The sequence below is a fragment of the Lagenorhynchus albirostris genome, chromosome 19, assembly GCF_949774975.1.
Source record: "Lagenorhynchus albirostris chromosome 19, mLagAlb1.1, whole genome shotgun sequence".
Taxonomy (NCBI): Eukaryota; Metazoa; Chordata; class Mammalia; order Artiodactyla; family Delphinidae; genus Lagenorhynchus; species Lagenorhynchus albirostris.
In genome coordinates, this window is record NC_083113.1 from 2,281,982 (window position 1) to 2,298,430 (window position 16,449).

Consider the following 16,449-nt stretch of genomic DNA (forward strand, 5'->3'; position numbering starts at 1 on the left):
TCATGTTGTTGAGAATGGGAAAAATATAACAAACATAAAATACTCTCTGATATATAATGAATGGCCTCTAAATGGTGTTGACTGTATTTCGGCTGCCCATACACACTTCCTGGAGAAGTTGTCTCATCCTAGGAATGGAGCAGGATGGTCAAATATTTTCACACATTCATAAATTAATTTTAAAGAGAAGCTGCTTACAAACATGCTGTATAAAGCCCCAGTGGGGTTTTCTGCAAAGGTGAGGATCACTGGTCAGAAGTGTTCTACCTGTTTTCCATACTGCCCATCCAACTGCACCAGATACTCACAGTCCTTGTCACACTTGGAGCATTTGAGATACTACTTTATGATTTTTATTCTGTTACTAAACTTTGGGATGAATTGTTTGGATAAATACCCTCCTGTGCTGATATTCATTGATTTTTCCATCTTGAACTCCAACCTGAAATATATCAATAAAGCAAATCATTGCCCTTTCCCCTATATTTCTTGAAAATAAACTTCTATGCTGGAAGATAGAGAATGGGACAAAAATAAAGCTCCCTTCCACTCAGATATTTCAATGATATCTAAACACACCAGAGAGAATAGAGTCCAAACACAGAGGCATAAACAGACAGTGATAAGGGAATATGTTAAATGTGAAAAATGGTAGACTCAGAAAGAGCGGAAGGCATTCTAGATTCAGAGCCACAATTTTGAGCCTATATTCATGTGAAAAGGTCACACTTTGTCTAACTGCCTTGGTTCTCCAAACTACAACTACCATGAATTTACTGCCATTTTAATCGGCTTAAGATGGGCAATTTATAGTGCTGCATTAAGGAAAAACAATAGGAATGCCAACAAAATAATGTAAATGCCCCTAGGGAAAACAAAGATTTAGACATCGGCTTTTATGCAGGGTCTGTGAATACATTCAGTCATTTATGGAGCACTGGCAGTGCTGTCCCTGCAAACCACTGTGTGTGCTCTTCATTTCCTCTAACACAGATGGTCATATGTGGTCTCTGAAGCCCAGCTTTAGAGGAAAAGTGTTTTTCAACCTAATTGACAGCTTTTCTTAGCCAAAACTCAGTAGTATGTTTACCTTCAGTGAACTTAAGAAGAATAATTTGCCATTAAAAAAATAAAGTACCGGGCTTCCCTGGTGGCGCAGTGGATGAGAGTCCGCCTGCCGATGCAGGGGACGCGGGTTCGTGCCCCGGTCTGGGAAGATCCCACATGCCGCGGAGAGGCTGGGCCCGGGAGCCATGGCCGCTGAGCCTGTGCGTCCGGAGCCTGTGCTCCGCAACGGGAGAGGCCACAACAGAGAGAGGCCCACATACCGCCAAAATAAATAAATAAATAAAGTACCTATGTACATTGTTATGATGGTAAACACCTCCACCTTAGAGAAGATGCCATTGCTAGGGAACTGTTGACCGAAACTGCCTGCCTTGGCCAGGCATGATAGATAATAACTACTTGCAGGAGTTGTCTCACGGCAGGAGGTCCTGATAAGGAACATGGTGCTGCTGCCAAAAATCAGGAGAATTCAGGAGAGGTCAGAAGGAGGGAAGAGGGGACTTCCCTGACGGTCCAGTGGTTGAGACTCTGCACTTCCAATGCAGGGGGCTCGGGTGGGGAAGTAAGATCCATGGGATCTTAAAAAAAAAAAAAAAAGAAAGAGGGAGAGAGAGGAGAGGCCAGCCCAGAATATGTCTTGTAAAACTAACCTTTGACCACCTAGAGGGGTGGGATAGGGTGGGTGGGAGGGAGATGCAAGAAGGAGGAGATATGGGGATATACGTATACTATAGCTGATTCACTTTGTTATACAGCAGAAATTAACACACCATTGTAAAGCAATTATACTCCAATAAAGATGTTAAAAAAAAAACTAAACAGAAGAATTCAGAAGGGGCTTAAAGGAGGGAGGAGATGCCAGTCCATATGTCCTGCCAATTTCACAGAAATCCTCACGCAGGAATCCATCTTGGCTGAGAGATGCACGTCCCACCAGGAAGGACCCTGAGCCAGACCAAATATGGGCACGAGCAAGATGACTGGCCACAGACAATCTGGAAAGCTAACCCCATCACCATAAAACCTGAGACTGGGAGCCACATGGCAGAGCGGTTCTCCTGGGATCCCTTACCCTGCTGCTCTCCTCCCGGGCCCCCCTTCCCAATAAAGTCTTTTGCTTTGTCAGTACGTGTGTCTCCTCGGACAATTCATTTCTGGGTGTTAGACAAGACTGCACTCTCAGACCCTGAAAGGGGTCCCCCTTCTGGTGACACCATAACAGATATAAACAGATAATAAATGGAGATAGAGGAATGGTCCTTTTGGAGCCTATGCTGAAGATCGCTCAACTTCCTTTTCATCTGGGATCCTAGAATAGTGTATCCCTACAATATCCTAAAACGTCTTCATGCTTCCTACAAGGATCTTTTCTACAAAGACTTACTTGGGCTAATTCACCACAACTTACCCAGAAACATACCTTTTGACAGGTTTTTCTACCAGCATCTAAGCCTCTTTCCCTTCTTCCAGTAAGATGGTCACATCTGCATTACTGCTATGAAAAAGCTATAGTCCTCTGGGAGGAGAGGCCATCACAAGAAGGATTAGAGGGAAAATTGAAAGATATTGTTGAAATGGGAAGATAAGCTTCAGAAATAGCAAAATGGAACTGCCTGTTTCCTTGGGAATATGGACCAGAAATTTGGGCATTTACCTAGGAGGTTCCCTGGCAATTCAGAGTGGCAGAAAATTAGAAACAACAGGTTCTCATATTACTGCAAGTCACATCCATGTATAAATCTCTGTGAGCAGAATCTGGCCTTTGACATTCTTTATGAAAGAAGTCTATGACCACATCAGTCCAGAGACTGCAGCTCACTTCAGATTCCAATCTCAAGTAGTAGGTCCCCAAGTTACCTACAACTTCTCTCCAACTTGGCTACAAATTGGAGGTTCCCATGACCTCCTCCCATTTGGATCAAATTATTTGCTAGAGTGGCTCACAGAACACAGGGAAACATTACTTATGTTTACCACTTTACTGAAGGATAGGATAAAGGATATCAATGAACAGCCAAATGGAAGAAATGCATAGGGCAAGGTACTGAAACCAAGCAGGACCCTCTGTGCCCCCGTTTCTTATTTGTAGGAGATAGGCTTCCTTCAGCCTCCTAGACATTCCCTGAGTTCCAAAGAACAGATTCAAACAGTTGCTAATCATGGAAGTGAGGGGATGCAGAAACAAAGGAAGAGCAGTCAAGAAACAAGAGTGCGGCAATGCAGCAAGATCCTGGTTGCTGTTCAAGGGATATACATAATCCTGCATAATGCTGCAGAACTCAGTATCTTTGAGTTCTTCTGCAGCAACTAAGGCCCTCACCCAGGTGGAAGATGGCAACTTCAGGTTGAGCAGAGATTCCCACCCTGTTACCTCACTACCAACCAGTCGGAAGAAAGTCACACACCCTGCAGCTCTCACCCCCAATTTTGCCTATAAAAACTTCTCCCCCGGGAGTTTGGGATAGACATGTACACACTGCTATATTTAAAATGGATAACCAACAAGGACCTACTGTATAGCACAGGGAATTCTGCTCAATGTTATGTGGCAGGCTGCATGGGAGGGGAGTTTGGGGGAGAATGGATGCGTGTATATGCATGGCTCAGTCCCTTTGCTGTGCACCTGAATTTATCACAACATTGTTAATTGGCTATACTCCAATATAAAATAAAAAGTTTAAAAGAAAAAACTTCTCCTCCAAAAACATCAGGGATTTGGGGGTTTTTGAGCTCAAGCCACCCATTCTTTTTGCTTGGCCCTGCAATTAACCTTTCTCTGCTCCAAACTCCAATGTTTTGGTTTGCTTGGCCTCACTGTGCGTTGGGTACAGGAACTTGCATTCAGCAACAAGAGAAAAAGAGTAGGGAATAGAAGGAGTCAGGGGCTTATAAAGACAAAAAGCCATGAGATTGTTAAAAGTTGCCTGGTGAGAATTGTGTCGGACTCTGACCCGAGTCAGGAGATACCTGTCCTGCAAGAATCATGAGTTGTTTTGGGGTAAGGGTCCGATAAGTAACTTGAGTTTCTGGCAAATATTCTGGATGCCTTCATTAGGGCAATGAGTGATCAAAAGGTCAGATTCCATCCAGGCTGAGACATGCATAAGTCATAAGTCCTTAATGGCCTCCTGGCTCCATTTTAGAGAGGTCTCTTAGCAACAGAAACTCCGTTTTGATTTTCCTTTCACAAACCGTAGTCTCTATGAGGACTTCATCCAGATTTTGTTTTTACAATTCTAGGTAAGGGAAGTATTTCCCAGCCAGACATAATATCCATTTCCATTAAACACTAAGGTAAAGTTGACAAAACTTTATATCCTAGAAACTTCTCTTTGAAACTGCACAACCCAGATGGGACTTGAACCCACTGTCTTTTTTTTTTTTTTTTCCGGTACGCGGGCCTCTCACTGCTGTGGCCTCTCCCGTTGCGGAGCACAGGCTGCGGATGCACAGGCTCAGCGGCCATGGCTCATGGGCCCAGCTGCTCCGCAGCATGTCGGATCTTCCCGGACCGGGGCACAAACCCGTGTCCCCTGCATCTGCAGGCAGACTCTCAACCACTGCGTCACGAGAGAAGCCCGAACCCACTGTCTTTTAATTGAAATCGCACACTTTGTTTCAGGACTTAATGAAGCTCAGGTTCTTTATGTCTCATCGCATAAAGAATTTAGTGAGAGACGAAGTGATATGTAAGAAGCGGATTTATTTAGAGAGATACATATTCCATAGACAGAATATGGTCCGTCTCAAAAGTCTTGAGAGTGGCCCCAAAATACGGGGTGGTTAGTTTTCATGGGCTTGGTAATTTCATAGGCTAATGAGTGGGAGGATTATTTGAAGTATTTTGAGGAAGGGGAGGATTCCCAGGAATTGGGCCACCACCCACCTTTTGGACTTTTACGGTCAGCCTCAGAACGGTCCCGGTGCCTGTGGGTATGTCATTTAGCATGGCAATGTATTACAACGAGTGTATAATGAGGTTCAAGGTCTACTGGAAGTGGAGTCTTCCACCATCTTGGACCTAGTCGGTTCTAACAAGTTTTTATCATATTCTCAATGGTTATGTTATTCGTTTAAAATTGTGCCCTACCCCCTTCCCTACTGTTTCATCTTTTCCACTCTGACCATTTTACCCACTCTTATGCAAAAGGCTTCGGGTCCACAGTAAAGGGTGAAGCCAAGGGACCCTGACCTTTACCTTGAATAATCTGCCTAACCACTGCCCCAAGTGACTGCTGGTCAGGGTACTTATAGTAATCTTGGCTTTCAGGTTTTTTTTAATGTCTCCAAACTGGGGTAAATAGAGCAGACTTGTTTGGGGCCATTTAATGTTGAGTCCCAGAAGGGGGTCCATTTGGCCCACTCAATATTTGGTAGTGCTGGATTAAAACTTTTGTCTCAACCCCATCAATATCTGCTAGATTCAATCCATTTCTTTTTGGCCGCGCCACTTGGCTTGTGGGATCTTAGTTCCCTGACCAGTGTTTGAACCTGGGACCTTGGCAGTGAGAGCATGGAGTCCTAACCACTGGACCGCCAGGGAATTCCCTAGATTCATCCCATTTCTTAATAGCAACTAAAGATTTCCAAACAGGGCTTCCCTGGTGGCACAGTGGTTGAGAATCTGCCTGCTAATGCAGGGGACACGGGTTCAAGCCCTGGTCTGGAAAGATCCCACATGCCGCGGAGCAACTAGGTCCGTGAGCCACAACTGCTGAGTCTGCGCGTCTGGAGCCTGTGTGCCACAACAAGAGGCCGCGATAGTGAGAGGCCCGCGCACCGTGATGAAGAGTGACCCCCGCTTGCCACAACTAGAGAAAGCCCTTGCACAGAAATGAAGACCCAACACAGCCCAAAATAAATAAATAATTAATTTAAAAAAAAAGTAAATCCTATTTAAAGATTTCCAAACTACTAGGACAAGTCATATTACTCGTTCCTTTACATTTCCTCTTTGTTTCGCTCATATTAGTATTTCCTTTATTCACCTCATTTCTTAAAAACTTAAAAAGAAATTTTCACCTTCTTGGCAAGAGTCCCTTGATGCTGATAAAAAACATTGTTAATTAATAAGAGACTGGAGAGAGTCCTAGGGGAGAGTCAAGGGACTTTTCTCAATCTCTTATTAATTAATATAATGTATTTTTTGTTTGTTTGTTTACTGTATGCGGGCCTCTCACTGTTGTGGCCTCTCCCGTTGCGGAGCACAGGCTCCGGACGCGCAGGTTCAGTGGCCATGGCTCACGGGCCCAGCCGCTCCGCAGCATGTGGGATCCTCCCGGACTGGGGCACGAACCCGTGTCCCCTGCATCGGCAGGCGGACTCTCAACCACTGCTCCACCAGGGAAGCCCTAATATAATGTTTTTATCAGCATTTGTAATACCCACGAGGGGAAACTGAGACAGCAATCATTTCCATAAGGTTTCCCTGAACTGTTTTCGGTTTTCACAACAAGGTCATACGGGGTGCCCATGCGAAAGGAGCTCCTTGAACTACGGCATTTACCACGACCTGGGTAATGGGCATATTCAGCTGGTGAGTATCCCCATCATCATAAAGCCAGTCCCATACTGCTTGCATACAAAGCATATCATCTGCTTCGCCTGGGATGCTCCACCTGGCATACACTGGGGGAGATGGACCTTCCCCCTTCTCAGGCTAAACAGACTTTACAGTGGCTTCTATCCTTCCACCAGGCTGGCTGTTCCCTCAGCAACAACCTCCTGTGTGTCTGGATCACATATAGACATCTGTGATTATTTCATAATCACAGTGACCTGTGAGTCCTGCTGTAACCCAAACACGCTCTTCCACTCTGCAGCACTTGAAACCAAACACATAGCCCCCAAATTATTTGCTCTCATAATCCACTTTAGCAAAGGTTCCTCAGGAAGCTGATGATGCTGATCCACAAAATGTAACAACTCCTTGACACTGTCAACTGGGGAAAAAAAAAAAAAAGATTTCATACAACTTCCTCCATCTAACAGATACTAGTATGTTTTAGTTATGATCTGTATGTTTTTACACTGGATTGAATCCTTCCCTTGCAGACAGGCTACTGCCTCTTCTGTGGCTAATGTCTTTTTGGAAAAGATTATCCCTACCTGGGGAACTCCTCTCGAACTTCATAGTGATCGAGGAACAATTTTACTGGTCAGGTGTTTAAACATGTCTGTGCTGTTTGGTCAGTTTTACAATAATTTCACTGTGCTTACTGCTCTCAATCCTCTGATTTAGTCAAATGTTCTAACAACTTTATTAAAACTCAGTTGGCAAGATTTGTAGAGGCCTGCAAACATCGTGGCCAAAAGCATTGCCATTGGTCCTTCTAAATCTCAGATCCCCCACTTTGGGACTCGTAAACTCTCATCCTCTGAGATAGTCACAGGATGCACAATTCACTTGGCTCCTGCTTCTTTTGACCCACAACTGATAAGAGATACTCCAATTTAGCAAAGGCCTGATTGCTTCTATTAAAAATAACCATGTTTTGGTCGAGCAATCTTTTCACAGTATGCCCTCAGGAGACAAATATCTTAAGCATCACATTTTGCAACCTGGAAATTTCATCTACTGGAAAAGACACCTCCAGAAGAACGCTCTTCAATCTGGCTGGGAAGGCCCCTATCAAGTACTGCTACCCAGCCCTTGTGTCACCAAACTACAAGGAACAGACTCTTGGATTCATATGACACCTAAAGAAAGTGCTGAACCCTGACTGGGTCTGCACATCATTGGTGACCTGAGAGGAAAGATTTCCCAGAATTGAAGCAGAGGACATCTGATGACACAGCTTTCTCAAGATATCTGGACCAGGCCTGTTAGAAGTTTGCCACCAACACTTTGGTGGTAGGATAATGCTTCATAAGATCTCCAATGTTTATGATCTTGATAACATGGACTTCAGATAAAAAGTGCCTAAGACTTGAGTGTGACCTTAATAGGTTCCTAATCTGTGCACTTTTCCTCGGACTTGAGACACTGCACCCAGGAAATGTCTTTCCTGACATAGAGGAACAAAAAGCCACTGAAACTAGAAAACCTGACTCATGATCAGTGATGCATTCAGAGGAAGATCCTGATCAACATGGGAGGTGGGAATTTCCTGGCAGTCCAGTGGTTAGGACTCGGCTCTTTCACACCCAAGGGCCCGGTTCGATCTCTGGTCTGGGAACTAGGATCCCACAACCCTCCTGGCGCAGCAACGGGGGTAGGGAGGAAAGGAGGAGAATATGAAAAATTAATAAACAGAATATTTGGACTTCCCTGGTGGCACAGCGCTTAAGAATCCACCTGCCCTGGTTCGGGAAGATCCCACATGCCGCGGAGAAACTAAGCCTGTGCGCCACAACTACTGAGCCTGTGCTCTAAAGCCCAAGAGCCACAACTACTGAGCCCACGTGCTGCAACTACTGAAGCTCTTGAGCCTAGAGCCTGTGCTCCGCAACAAGAGAAGCCACCGCAATGCGAAACCCGCGCACCGCAACGAAGAGTAGCCCCCGCTCGCCGCAACTAGAGAAAGCCTGCACGCAGCAACGAAGACCCAACCCAGCCAAAATTTTAAAAAATAAAATAAAAACAGAAACTTCAATTAAATAGAATTGGGAGACGAGAAGGGGGAGCTCTCATGACCTGCACTGATAGCAGAACCCAAGAGGAAGAAGAAAGACTGCTCTTCTTTCTTGTCAAGGACTCAGCCAATGAAAAACCTCAGACTCTGTTTACTACAGCCCTCCCAACTTCCTTTTCTTTACTGTAAAATCATTCTCCTTCCCTAGCTGGGTAGAGGCTTTCAAATGGCTCACGATGGTTGCAGATTCTCTGCAATTCTCAGCTGATCCCAAATAAACCCATCTTTGCTGGAGAAATATCTGGCAGCCTATTCGTTTCAGGTCAACACTTCACCTGAATAATCAATGAAGTACAAACCTAGCTTTAGCTCATCTGTTTACCAATGAACACATCATCCAATCAATTACCTCATCTATTTTTTAAATAAATAAATAAATAAATATAAAATAAATAAACATATTTGGTTGCGCCAGGTCTTAGCTATGGCACGCGGGATCTTCTTTGCCGCATACAGGATCTTTTTTTTCTTTTTTAGTTGCAGCATGCCGGATCTAGTTCCCTGACCAGGGATCAAACCCATGCCCCTGCATTGGGAGCGCATAGTCTTAATCACTGGACCACCAGGGAAGTCCCTCAATTACATCTTGCACAACTTACCTCATCTTCCTCTTTTTGCCATAAAAACCCCTCTCCTGTAATTAAGACAATAATTGGGTTTCTACCTAAACCTGTGTGCCCCAAACTGCAATTCTTTGATCTCAGATAAGCTCTTTGCCTCTTGAAGTGGACTCTTGTTTCCTAGGCTGGCATAAGAAATAATTTAGGGTTTGGGTTTTTTGTGTTTTTTTTGCGGAGGGGAGCTCAAAGCTATACAGAGGTTCCTAGTCGAAAACTAAGAAACTTTTAAAATCTGTAATAGAAAGAGGAGCATTGAGAGAGAACAATACTTTGAAGTCCTTCAGTAACCTACACACTTTACTATACTGAAAGGAATTGCAGATTCAGACCCTAAAGGAATGTAAGGTGGAAACTGTCACAAGCAAGGCAGACACTTGAATCAAGTAAGAAAGTGTTTCAGGAAGATTTGGAAAACACTACCTCAACTGGGAAACAACTTGATAATTTCCAACAGCCAACACAGTCCTGTTTCCAGGCTTTCTTTGAGAAGGTCCATGTCCTGAAAAGGCTGATCTCTGACATAAAAGCAGTAATGAGAAACTAGGATTCCTCTCCACCTGTGTGACAAACCAGAATGAAAAAGCATCCTGGGAATTGCTGTCTGGGGCTCTCATCTTTTCTAGACCTAACAAGGGCCTCCTGGGCACAAGTGAGCACTTCCCTGGTGCTCCCTGCATGAAAACCATCAATTCTATACAGAAGAGACAGACTCATAAGACACTAGTATTAAGCATGTTAAACATTAGCTCTTTCAATCTTCACCATTCTCCAGGGTAAGCATTCCTCTATTGTCAAATTCATGTTTTTCTTTTTTAATGATGAGAAAACTGGAGGTCTGGGTTATTGAAGGCACTCATCCAAAGTTAATACCTTGTAAAGAGTCTGCGCCAAAACTGCCTAACAAAACCAACAGCAGATGCCATTCATGTGAGCACAAGCTGGGTGCAAAACGTCTGATGCGCTCTGGCCCATTGCGTGTCTTAACAGCTCCAGAGGATGAGCATTATCCTTGCTCCCCTCGCGTACGGCTCAGGACAAGGAGACACGGAAAAGTCAGGCCCTGCCTGATGTCATACCACCACCCCAGTGCACCTGACCGAGTCTAAAATCTCTGGGAAAATCCTCTGAAGATATATTTTTTTTTATTCTTTGGTGACTTACTAACTGTAGAGCGTTGAGAATAATATACCAAAGACAGGGAAAAGTACATGTGAAGGACAAGTAGTGGGAAGGGGTGTGAGCATTCAGGAAACTGAGGTAGAGGGTGGAGAGAAAATGAAGGACACTTTGTGTCAAGATGCTGAACTGAGCAGACACAATTATTTGTGGAGATATTAACTTAGCTGACCCATAAACCCAATGTAATATATTTGTAAATTTCAAATCTTTAGAAATTAAATTTTAGTCTTCTATAAACTACAATACTGTGACAATTTTTTTTCCCATGGTAGTAGAAGATGTACGTTCTGTTTGAAAATTGAAATTATGAAATTACTGTTGTTTGTTCAAAAAGTCATCCTGGGCAGTGCCGTGTGGCTTGTGCGGAGTGCGGGTGACGTTCGGGCGGCGCACGCGGCCTTTGCTTCGCTCTGTCCCGGCGCTGGCGGGATGACGCGCTTTGCTCTGACAGTGGTCCGGCATGGAGAAACAAGACTTAACAAGGAGAAAATCCTTCAAGGACAAGGAATAGATGAGCCTCTTTCAGAAACTGGATTTAAACAAGCAGCTGCTGCTGGTATATTTCTTAATAACGTGAAGTTTACTCACATTTTCTCCAGTGACCTCATGAGGACAAAGCAGACCGTGCATGGAATTTTGAAGAAGAGCAAATTTTGCAAAGATATGACAGTAAAGTATGATTCAAGACTTCGAGAAAGTAAATACGGGGTTGCAGAAGGCTGGCCGCTGAGTGAGCTAAGGGCCATGGCCAAAGCAGCTGGGCAGGAGTGCCCTGTGTTCACACCGCCCGGAGGAGAGACCTTGGACCAGGTGAAAATGCGTGGAAAAGACTTCTTTGAATTTCTTTGTCAGCTGATCCTGAAAGAAGCAGGTCAGGTCAGAGTGAACAGTTTTCCCAAGAAGCCCCGAGCAACTGTTTGGAGAGTTCTTTGGCAGAGATATTTCCTTTAGGGAAAAACTGTGCCTCCAAGTTTAATTTGGACAGCAGCGCTCCAGGGTTAGTGGCCAGTGTCTTAGTTGTGAGTCACGGCGCCTACATGAGAAGCCTGTTGGATTATTTCCTGACTGACCTTAAGTGTTCCTTCCCGGTGACCCTGAGCAGGTCCGAACTCACATCAGTCAGCCCCAATACAGGGATGAGTGTCTTTATCATAAACTTTGAGAAAGGAGAAGTGAAACCAACCACCCAGTGTGTGTGTGTGAACCTACAGGGCCACCTGACCGGGGTGACCAAAATTCACTAAATTTAAATCTGCATCGAAATCTAACAAATGTGAGCCTCTGAGGGAGTGCCTTTGACTTTATTTCCACTCTCTGCTAATGCATACTTGGAAACAGTTAAAAAGCTGTCCATTATAGCAGGTTATAAAGCTCGAATGGAATCAGAGCCACATGAAACACTAATGGAAAACCATTGAGAATTGACTTCTTTTTTGTGAGTACAGTTGGAATTTTCCAGGGTAATTTTACTGCCCTGCTCAGTGACATCTCTTGATTGTAAATGGATGAAGGAACTCAGTATTGCAAACTGGGGGATTAATAATCCTGTTACTATTTTTTTTTTTGCTTTTTTAATGTCCTGGTTTTTTTGGTATTTTCTTTAATGTCTGAAAAATCTGGCCTATTTTATTGGCTCTTGGTAAGATACTGTATGTTTTCTTTTTTACTGTCTCATCCAGTTCTTGGAAGAGGGAACTATTTGTATTTCCACTCCATATTTATGTGAAAATATGTTATATTCAAAAAGTTCTTTAAAGGAGAAATGCTTGCCGTCATAGTTTATGTAAAAGCAAACGACACTAAATGTTTAATACAGAAATCAGCTGTTGGAATTGTTTACTCTGGAGGGCTTGAGATGCAGATGAATGTGGATTGTGGTTGCAGAAGAGTCTCGTGGGGAAGAAGCGTCATCTGATCACAGAATTTTTAAAGAAGGAATCTGAGCGGAGGAAGAGGAAAGAGCAGATCTTTCTTATCTAAGCTGTAGGCTGAGGAATTTAGTTTGAAGATGGCACTAAAGGAAGTAAACGGTTGCTTCACAGTAGCCCCAGAATAAAAGAGGGGTTTCACTGAAAAGAACCGTGTTTTTTTTGTGGAAGGTAGAGATGAGGTTTCCTCTCTTTTCCACCAGAGGGAGTTTGGTTACCTTAATTCTGTACAAAAGATGGGTCGCTCTGAGGCCCTCATGTAAATGGAGAACGTGTTTTCCATGCAGTTTGCTTTTAAATTATCATGTTGATGAATGCTGTGAGTCTCAGCTCACAGAGGGTAGGACTGAGGCTGTCAGTTAAGGCTAAAATCACGTGTAGTCATATTTCAAGTTCAGGATCATGCTGTCCTTAGTGTGTCCAGAGCTGCCAGTGTTCGTGCCAGTGCTGGAGCAGAGCATGTGGTTGAGCGCAGAGGAAGTTCACTGCAGATGAAAAGTTTGAAAGTAACCAAAAAGGACAGATAATAAACGTCCACATCCCTGCCACCCAGAAGTAATATTCCCCCCCTTTTTTAAAAAAAGAAATAACACATTGCGATGTAAGCCAAGTTCCTTTAAGCAGCTGTCACTGTCCTGTTCCCTCCTGTTCTCTACAGAGACAGCCAGCACCGCAAGTCTATATACCCATCCATCCTTCACGTGGCCACCTAGTGTCATGAGGGAAAAATGGGTTCCCTTATGGGAACCCATTAGGGTTCTGGTGTTTTTAAACAATGGTATTATTCTGGTGTTTCTGGTCTTGATACAAAATATCAAGCTGTCTGTATTCTGTATTTTCACTTATTACATATATCTTGGGGCTCTATATTGGTATGTATAGATAGATCTGGTTACCTGTAACCACTGTATTGTACAAAATGAATGTAGTACATTAAAAAAAAAGTCATCCTGGGGCTTCCCTGGTGGCGCAGTTGTTAAGAGTCAACCTGTCGATGCAGGGGATGCGGGTTCGTGCCCCGATCTGGGAAGATCCCACATGCTGCGGAGCGGCTGGGCCCGTGAGCCATGGCCGCTGAGCCTGCGCATCCGGAGCCTGTGCTCCGCAACGGGAGAGGCCACAACAGTGAGAGGCCCGCGTACAGAAAAAAAAAAAAAAGTCATCCTGGTAGGGATACTGTAGAAACTTTCAAAAATATAATTTATAAATATCTATATACATAAACCAAATGTTTAAAGACACTTGAAATTATGCAAAAGCTCTGAGAGTTTCCTGTTTCTTCTTACCTGGTAACCTAGAAGTCAATGCCATTATTAAAAATTATACTTTTTCAATTTTTCCTTGAGAAAACAGCTTTGAGCAAGATTGTGTTTAGCAATGTAAAGAGCTGACTACATCAAAATCATTAGAAGTCTAATATTTCTTTCCTTTACTAGGTTAGTATAATTTCTTACATTTTCCAGTGTCTTTTTCAAAACTTTTGTTTTCGGTTGTATTGTTTTTAATCCTTAAACTCTATAAAGTTCAATTAATCTTCAAATCCTTTTCGGGAAACGTCTAAGAGATTTTTCAACCGATATTCCTGTTTTTCTCAACTCAGTCAAAAGAAGTGACTGATCTCTGGACTGTGTGTACACAGAAATGAATGTTCTAATAAACTTTCTTTTCCAACCTGGGATTTAGGAAGTCTTCAATGCCAGAGATTAGAACACAACAAAGCTGAATGTCCATGTAGGAGGGCTTCCTCCATGTGGAAATTACAAATTCAAGGGACATTGAGCAGGAATTCCTTGGCAGTCCAGTGGTTAGGACTCCGCACTTCCACTGCAGGGGGCTCGGGTTTGATCCCTGGTTAGGGTGCTGCCTGGCAAAAAAAAAAAAAAAAAAAGGACACTGAGCTACTTGAGCCAGGTTAGGAGAATACTGAAGAGGAAAAGAAAAGAAAGGAAAGGTGGTGGGATATAAGAAGAAAAGGAGCAAGGTTTAGGCAGATTGACCAGTGAGGAAGTTTTAACTTATTCATAAATTATCTGAAGCAAGTCCCCCTAAGTGATACTAGGAGGGGAGAGGAGGAGAGGGGAGGGAAGGGGGGAAATTCTGATTAACAAATGGCCCACTTTCTATACACGGTGTGATGAGGCTTCCAAATGCAATTTAGAATAACAATCCCTCCTTGAAAGATGTTAGTCAAGGGTATCTTCTTAAGTGGATCCATTAGTTGCTAAAATGTCAATAACCTAAAATAGAAAATGAAATACAACAAACTAAATGCTGTATGAAATAAATACTTGTATAATCACAGTCAAAAACTATTTCAAATCAATTTATGACACAGAATTTTAACTACACGTATTTTGTGGAATGTGTCCTAAGACCTATGGAAATAAAGACCAACCACATGAGAACACTCAAAGCCTATTTATTCAGATCTACAAATCATGGCTTGACAGCGCTGAATATCTAGACCTAAGAAGTGATCAAGAATGTTAACAATTAGGGCTTCCCTGGTGGTGCAGTGGTTGCGAGTCCGCCTGCCGATGCCGGGGACACGAGTTCGTGCCCCGGTCCGGGAAGATCCCACATGCCGCAGAGCGGCTGGGTCCGTGAGCCATAACCGCTGAGCCTGTGCATCCGGAGCCTGTGCTCCGCAACGGGAGAGGCCATAGCAGTGAGAGGCCCACGTACCGCAAAAAAAAAAAAAAAAGAATCTTAACAATTAAACTTAAAAAGTAGATGCTGTATGTGGCCACTGTGTTGTGTACAGTACACAAAATATTTATGAAATACTCCCGTATTCAAAAACAATAATTTTTATAGCAAAGAAGTCACATTACTGAAGAATGAATAAAGTTCCAACATAAGTTTTTGTTGTTCACTATCTTCTTAATTGTTAGAAAAAAAGAGAAACTGCTAGGACTTCCCTGGTGTCTCAGTAAATAAGACTATGTGCTCGCAATGTGGGGAGCCCAGGTTCAATACCTGATCAGGGAACTAGATCCCACATGCATGCTGCAACTAAGAGTTCACATGCCACAACAAAGGAGCCCACCTGCTGCAACTAAGAAGCCCACCTGCTGCAACTAAGACTGGGTGAAAAAAATAAAAATAAATAATAAGGGCTTCCCTGGTGGCGCAGTGGTTGAGAGTCCGCCTGCTGATGCAGGGGACACGGGTTCGTGCCCCAGTTTGGGAGGATCCCACATGCCGCGGAGCAGCTGGGCCCGTGAGCCATGGCCACTGAGCCTGCATGTCCAGAGCCTGTGCTCCGCAACGGGAGAGGCCACAGCAGTGAGAGGCCCGCATACCACAAAAAAATAAAAAAATAAAAATAAGCCTGTCTCCTTAAAAAAAGAGAGAGAGAGAAAGAGAGAGAGAGAGAGAGAGAGAGAGAGAGAGAGAGAGAGAGAAACTGCCAAAATTCTTTTTTTTGTTTTTAATTCTTTTTATTTATATATTTATTTTTGGCTGCAGATTGCGGGATCTTAGTTCCCTGACCTAACCTGGGCCCTCAGCAGTGAAAGTGCAGTCCTAACCACTGGACCACCAGGAAATTATCCCAAATTTCGTTTTAAAAAACAAGCAATAGATATGCATAGATATTTTACCAAAAACAACATAAAACTGGCAAATACAGGCATACTTTGTTTTATTGCACTCCACTTTACTGCACTTTGCAGATGTTTGTTTGTTTTTAATTGAAGGTTTCTGGCAACTCTATATTGAGCAAGTCTACTGGTGCCATGTTTCCACAGCATTTGCTTGCTTCATGTCTGTGTCACATATTGGTAATTCTTGCAATACTGCAAACATTATCATCATTATTATATTTCTTATGGTGATCTGTGATCTCTGATGTTACTACTGCAAAAACCTTACAACTAGCTAAAGGCTCAGATGATAGTCAACATTCTTAGCAATAAAGTATTTTTAAATTAAGGTATGTATTTTTTTTAGACATAATGCTATTGTACACCTAACAGACTACAGTATAGCATAAACATTACTTTTACATGCACTAGA

At 43.3% G+C, this 16,449-nt stretch overlaps 1 protein-coding gene across 1 annotated transcript; it reads left to right on the forward strand.

The window, feature by feature from the left end:
* The first annotated feature begins 10,885 nt into the window (after positions 1–10,885).
* LOC132509404 (fructose-2,6-bisphosphatase TIGAR-like) lies at positions 10,886–13,155 on the forward strand. The gene is given in 2 exon segments (XM_060130413.1): positions 10,886–11,371; positions 11,374–13,155. Coding segments are annotated over 2 exon segments (813 nt in total). The 5' UTR covers positions 10,886–10,930; the 3' UTR covers positions 11,746–13,155.
* Positions 13,156–16,449: the final 3,294 nt, after the last annotated feature.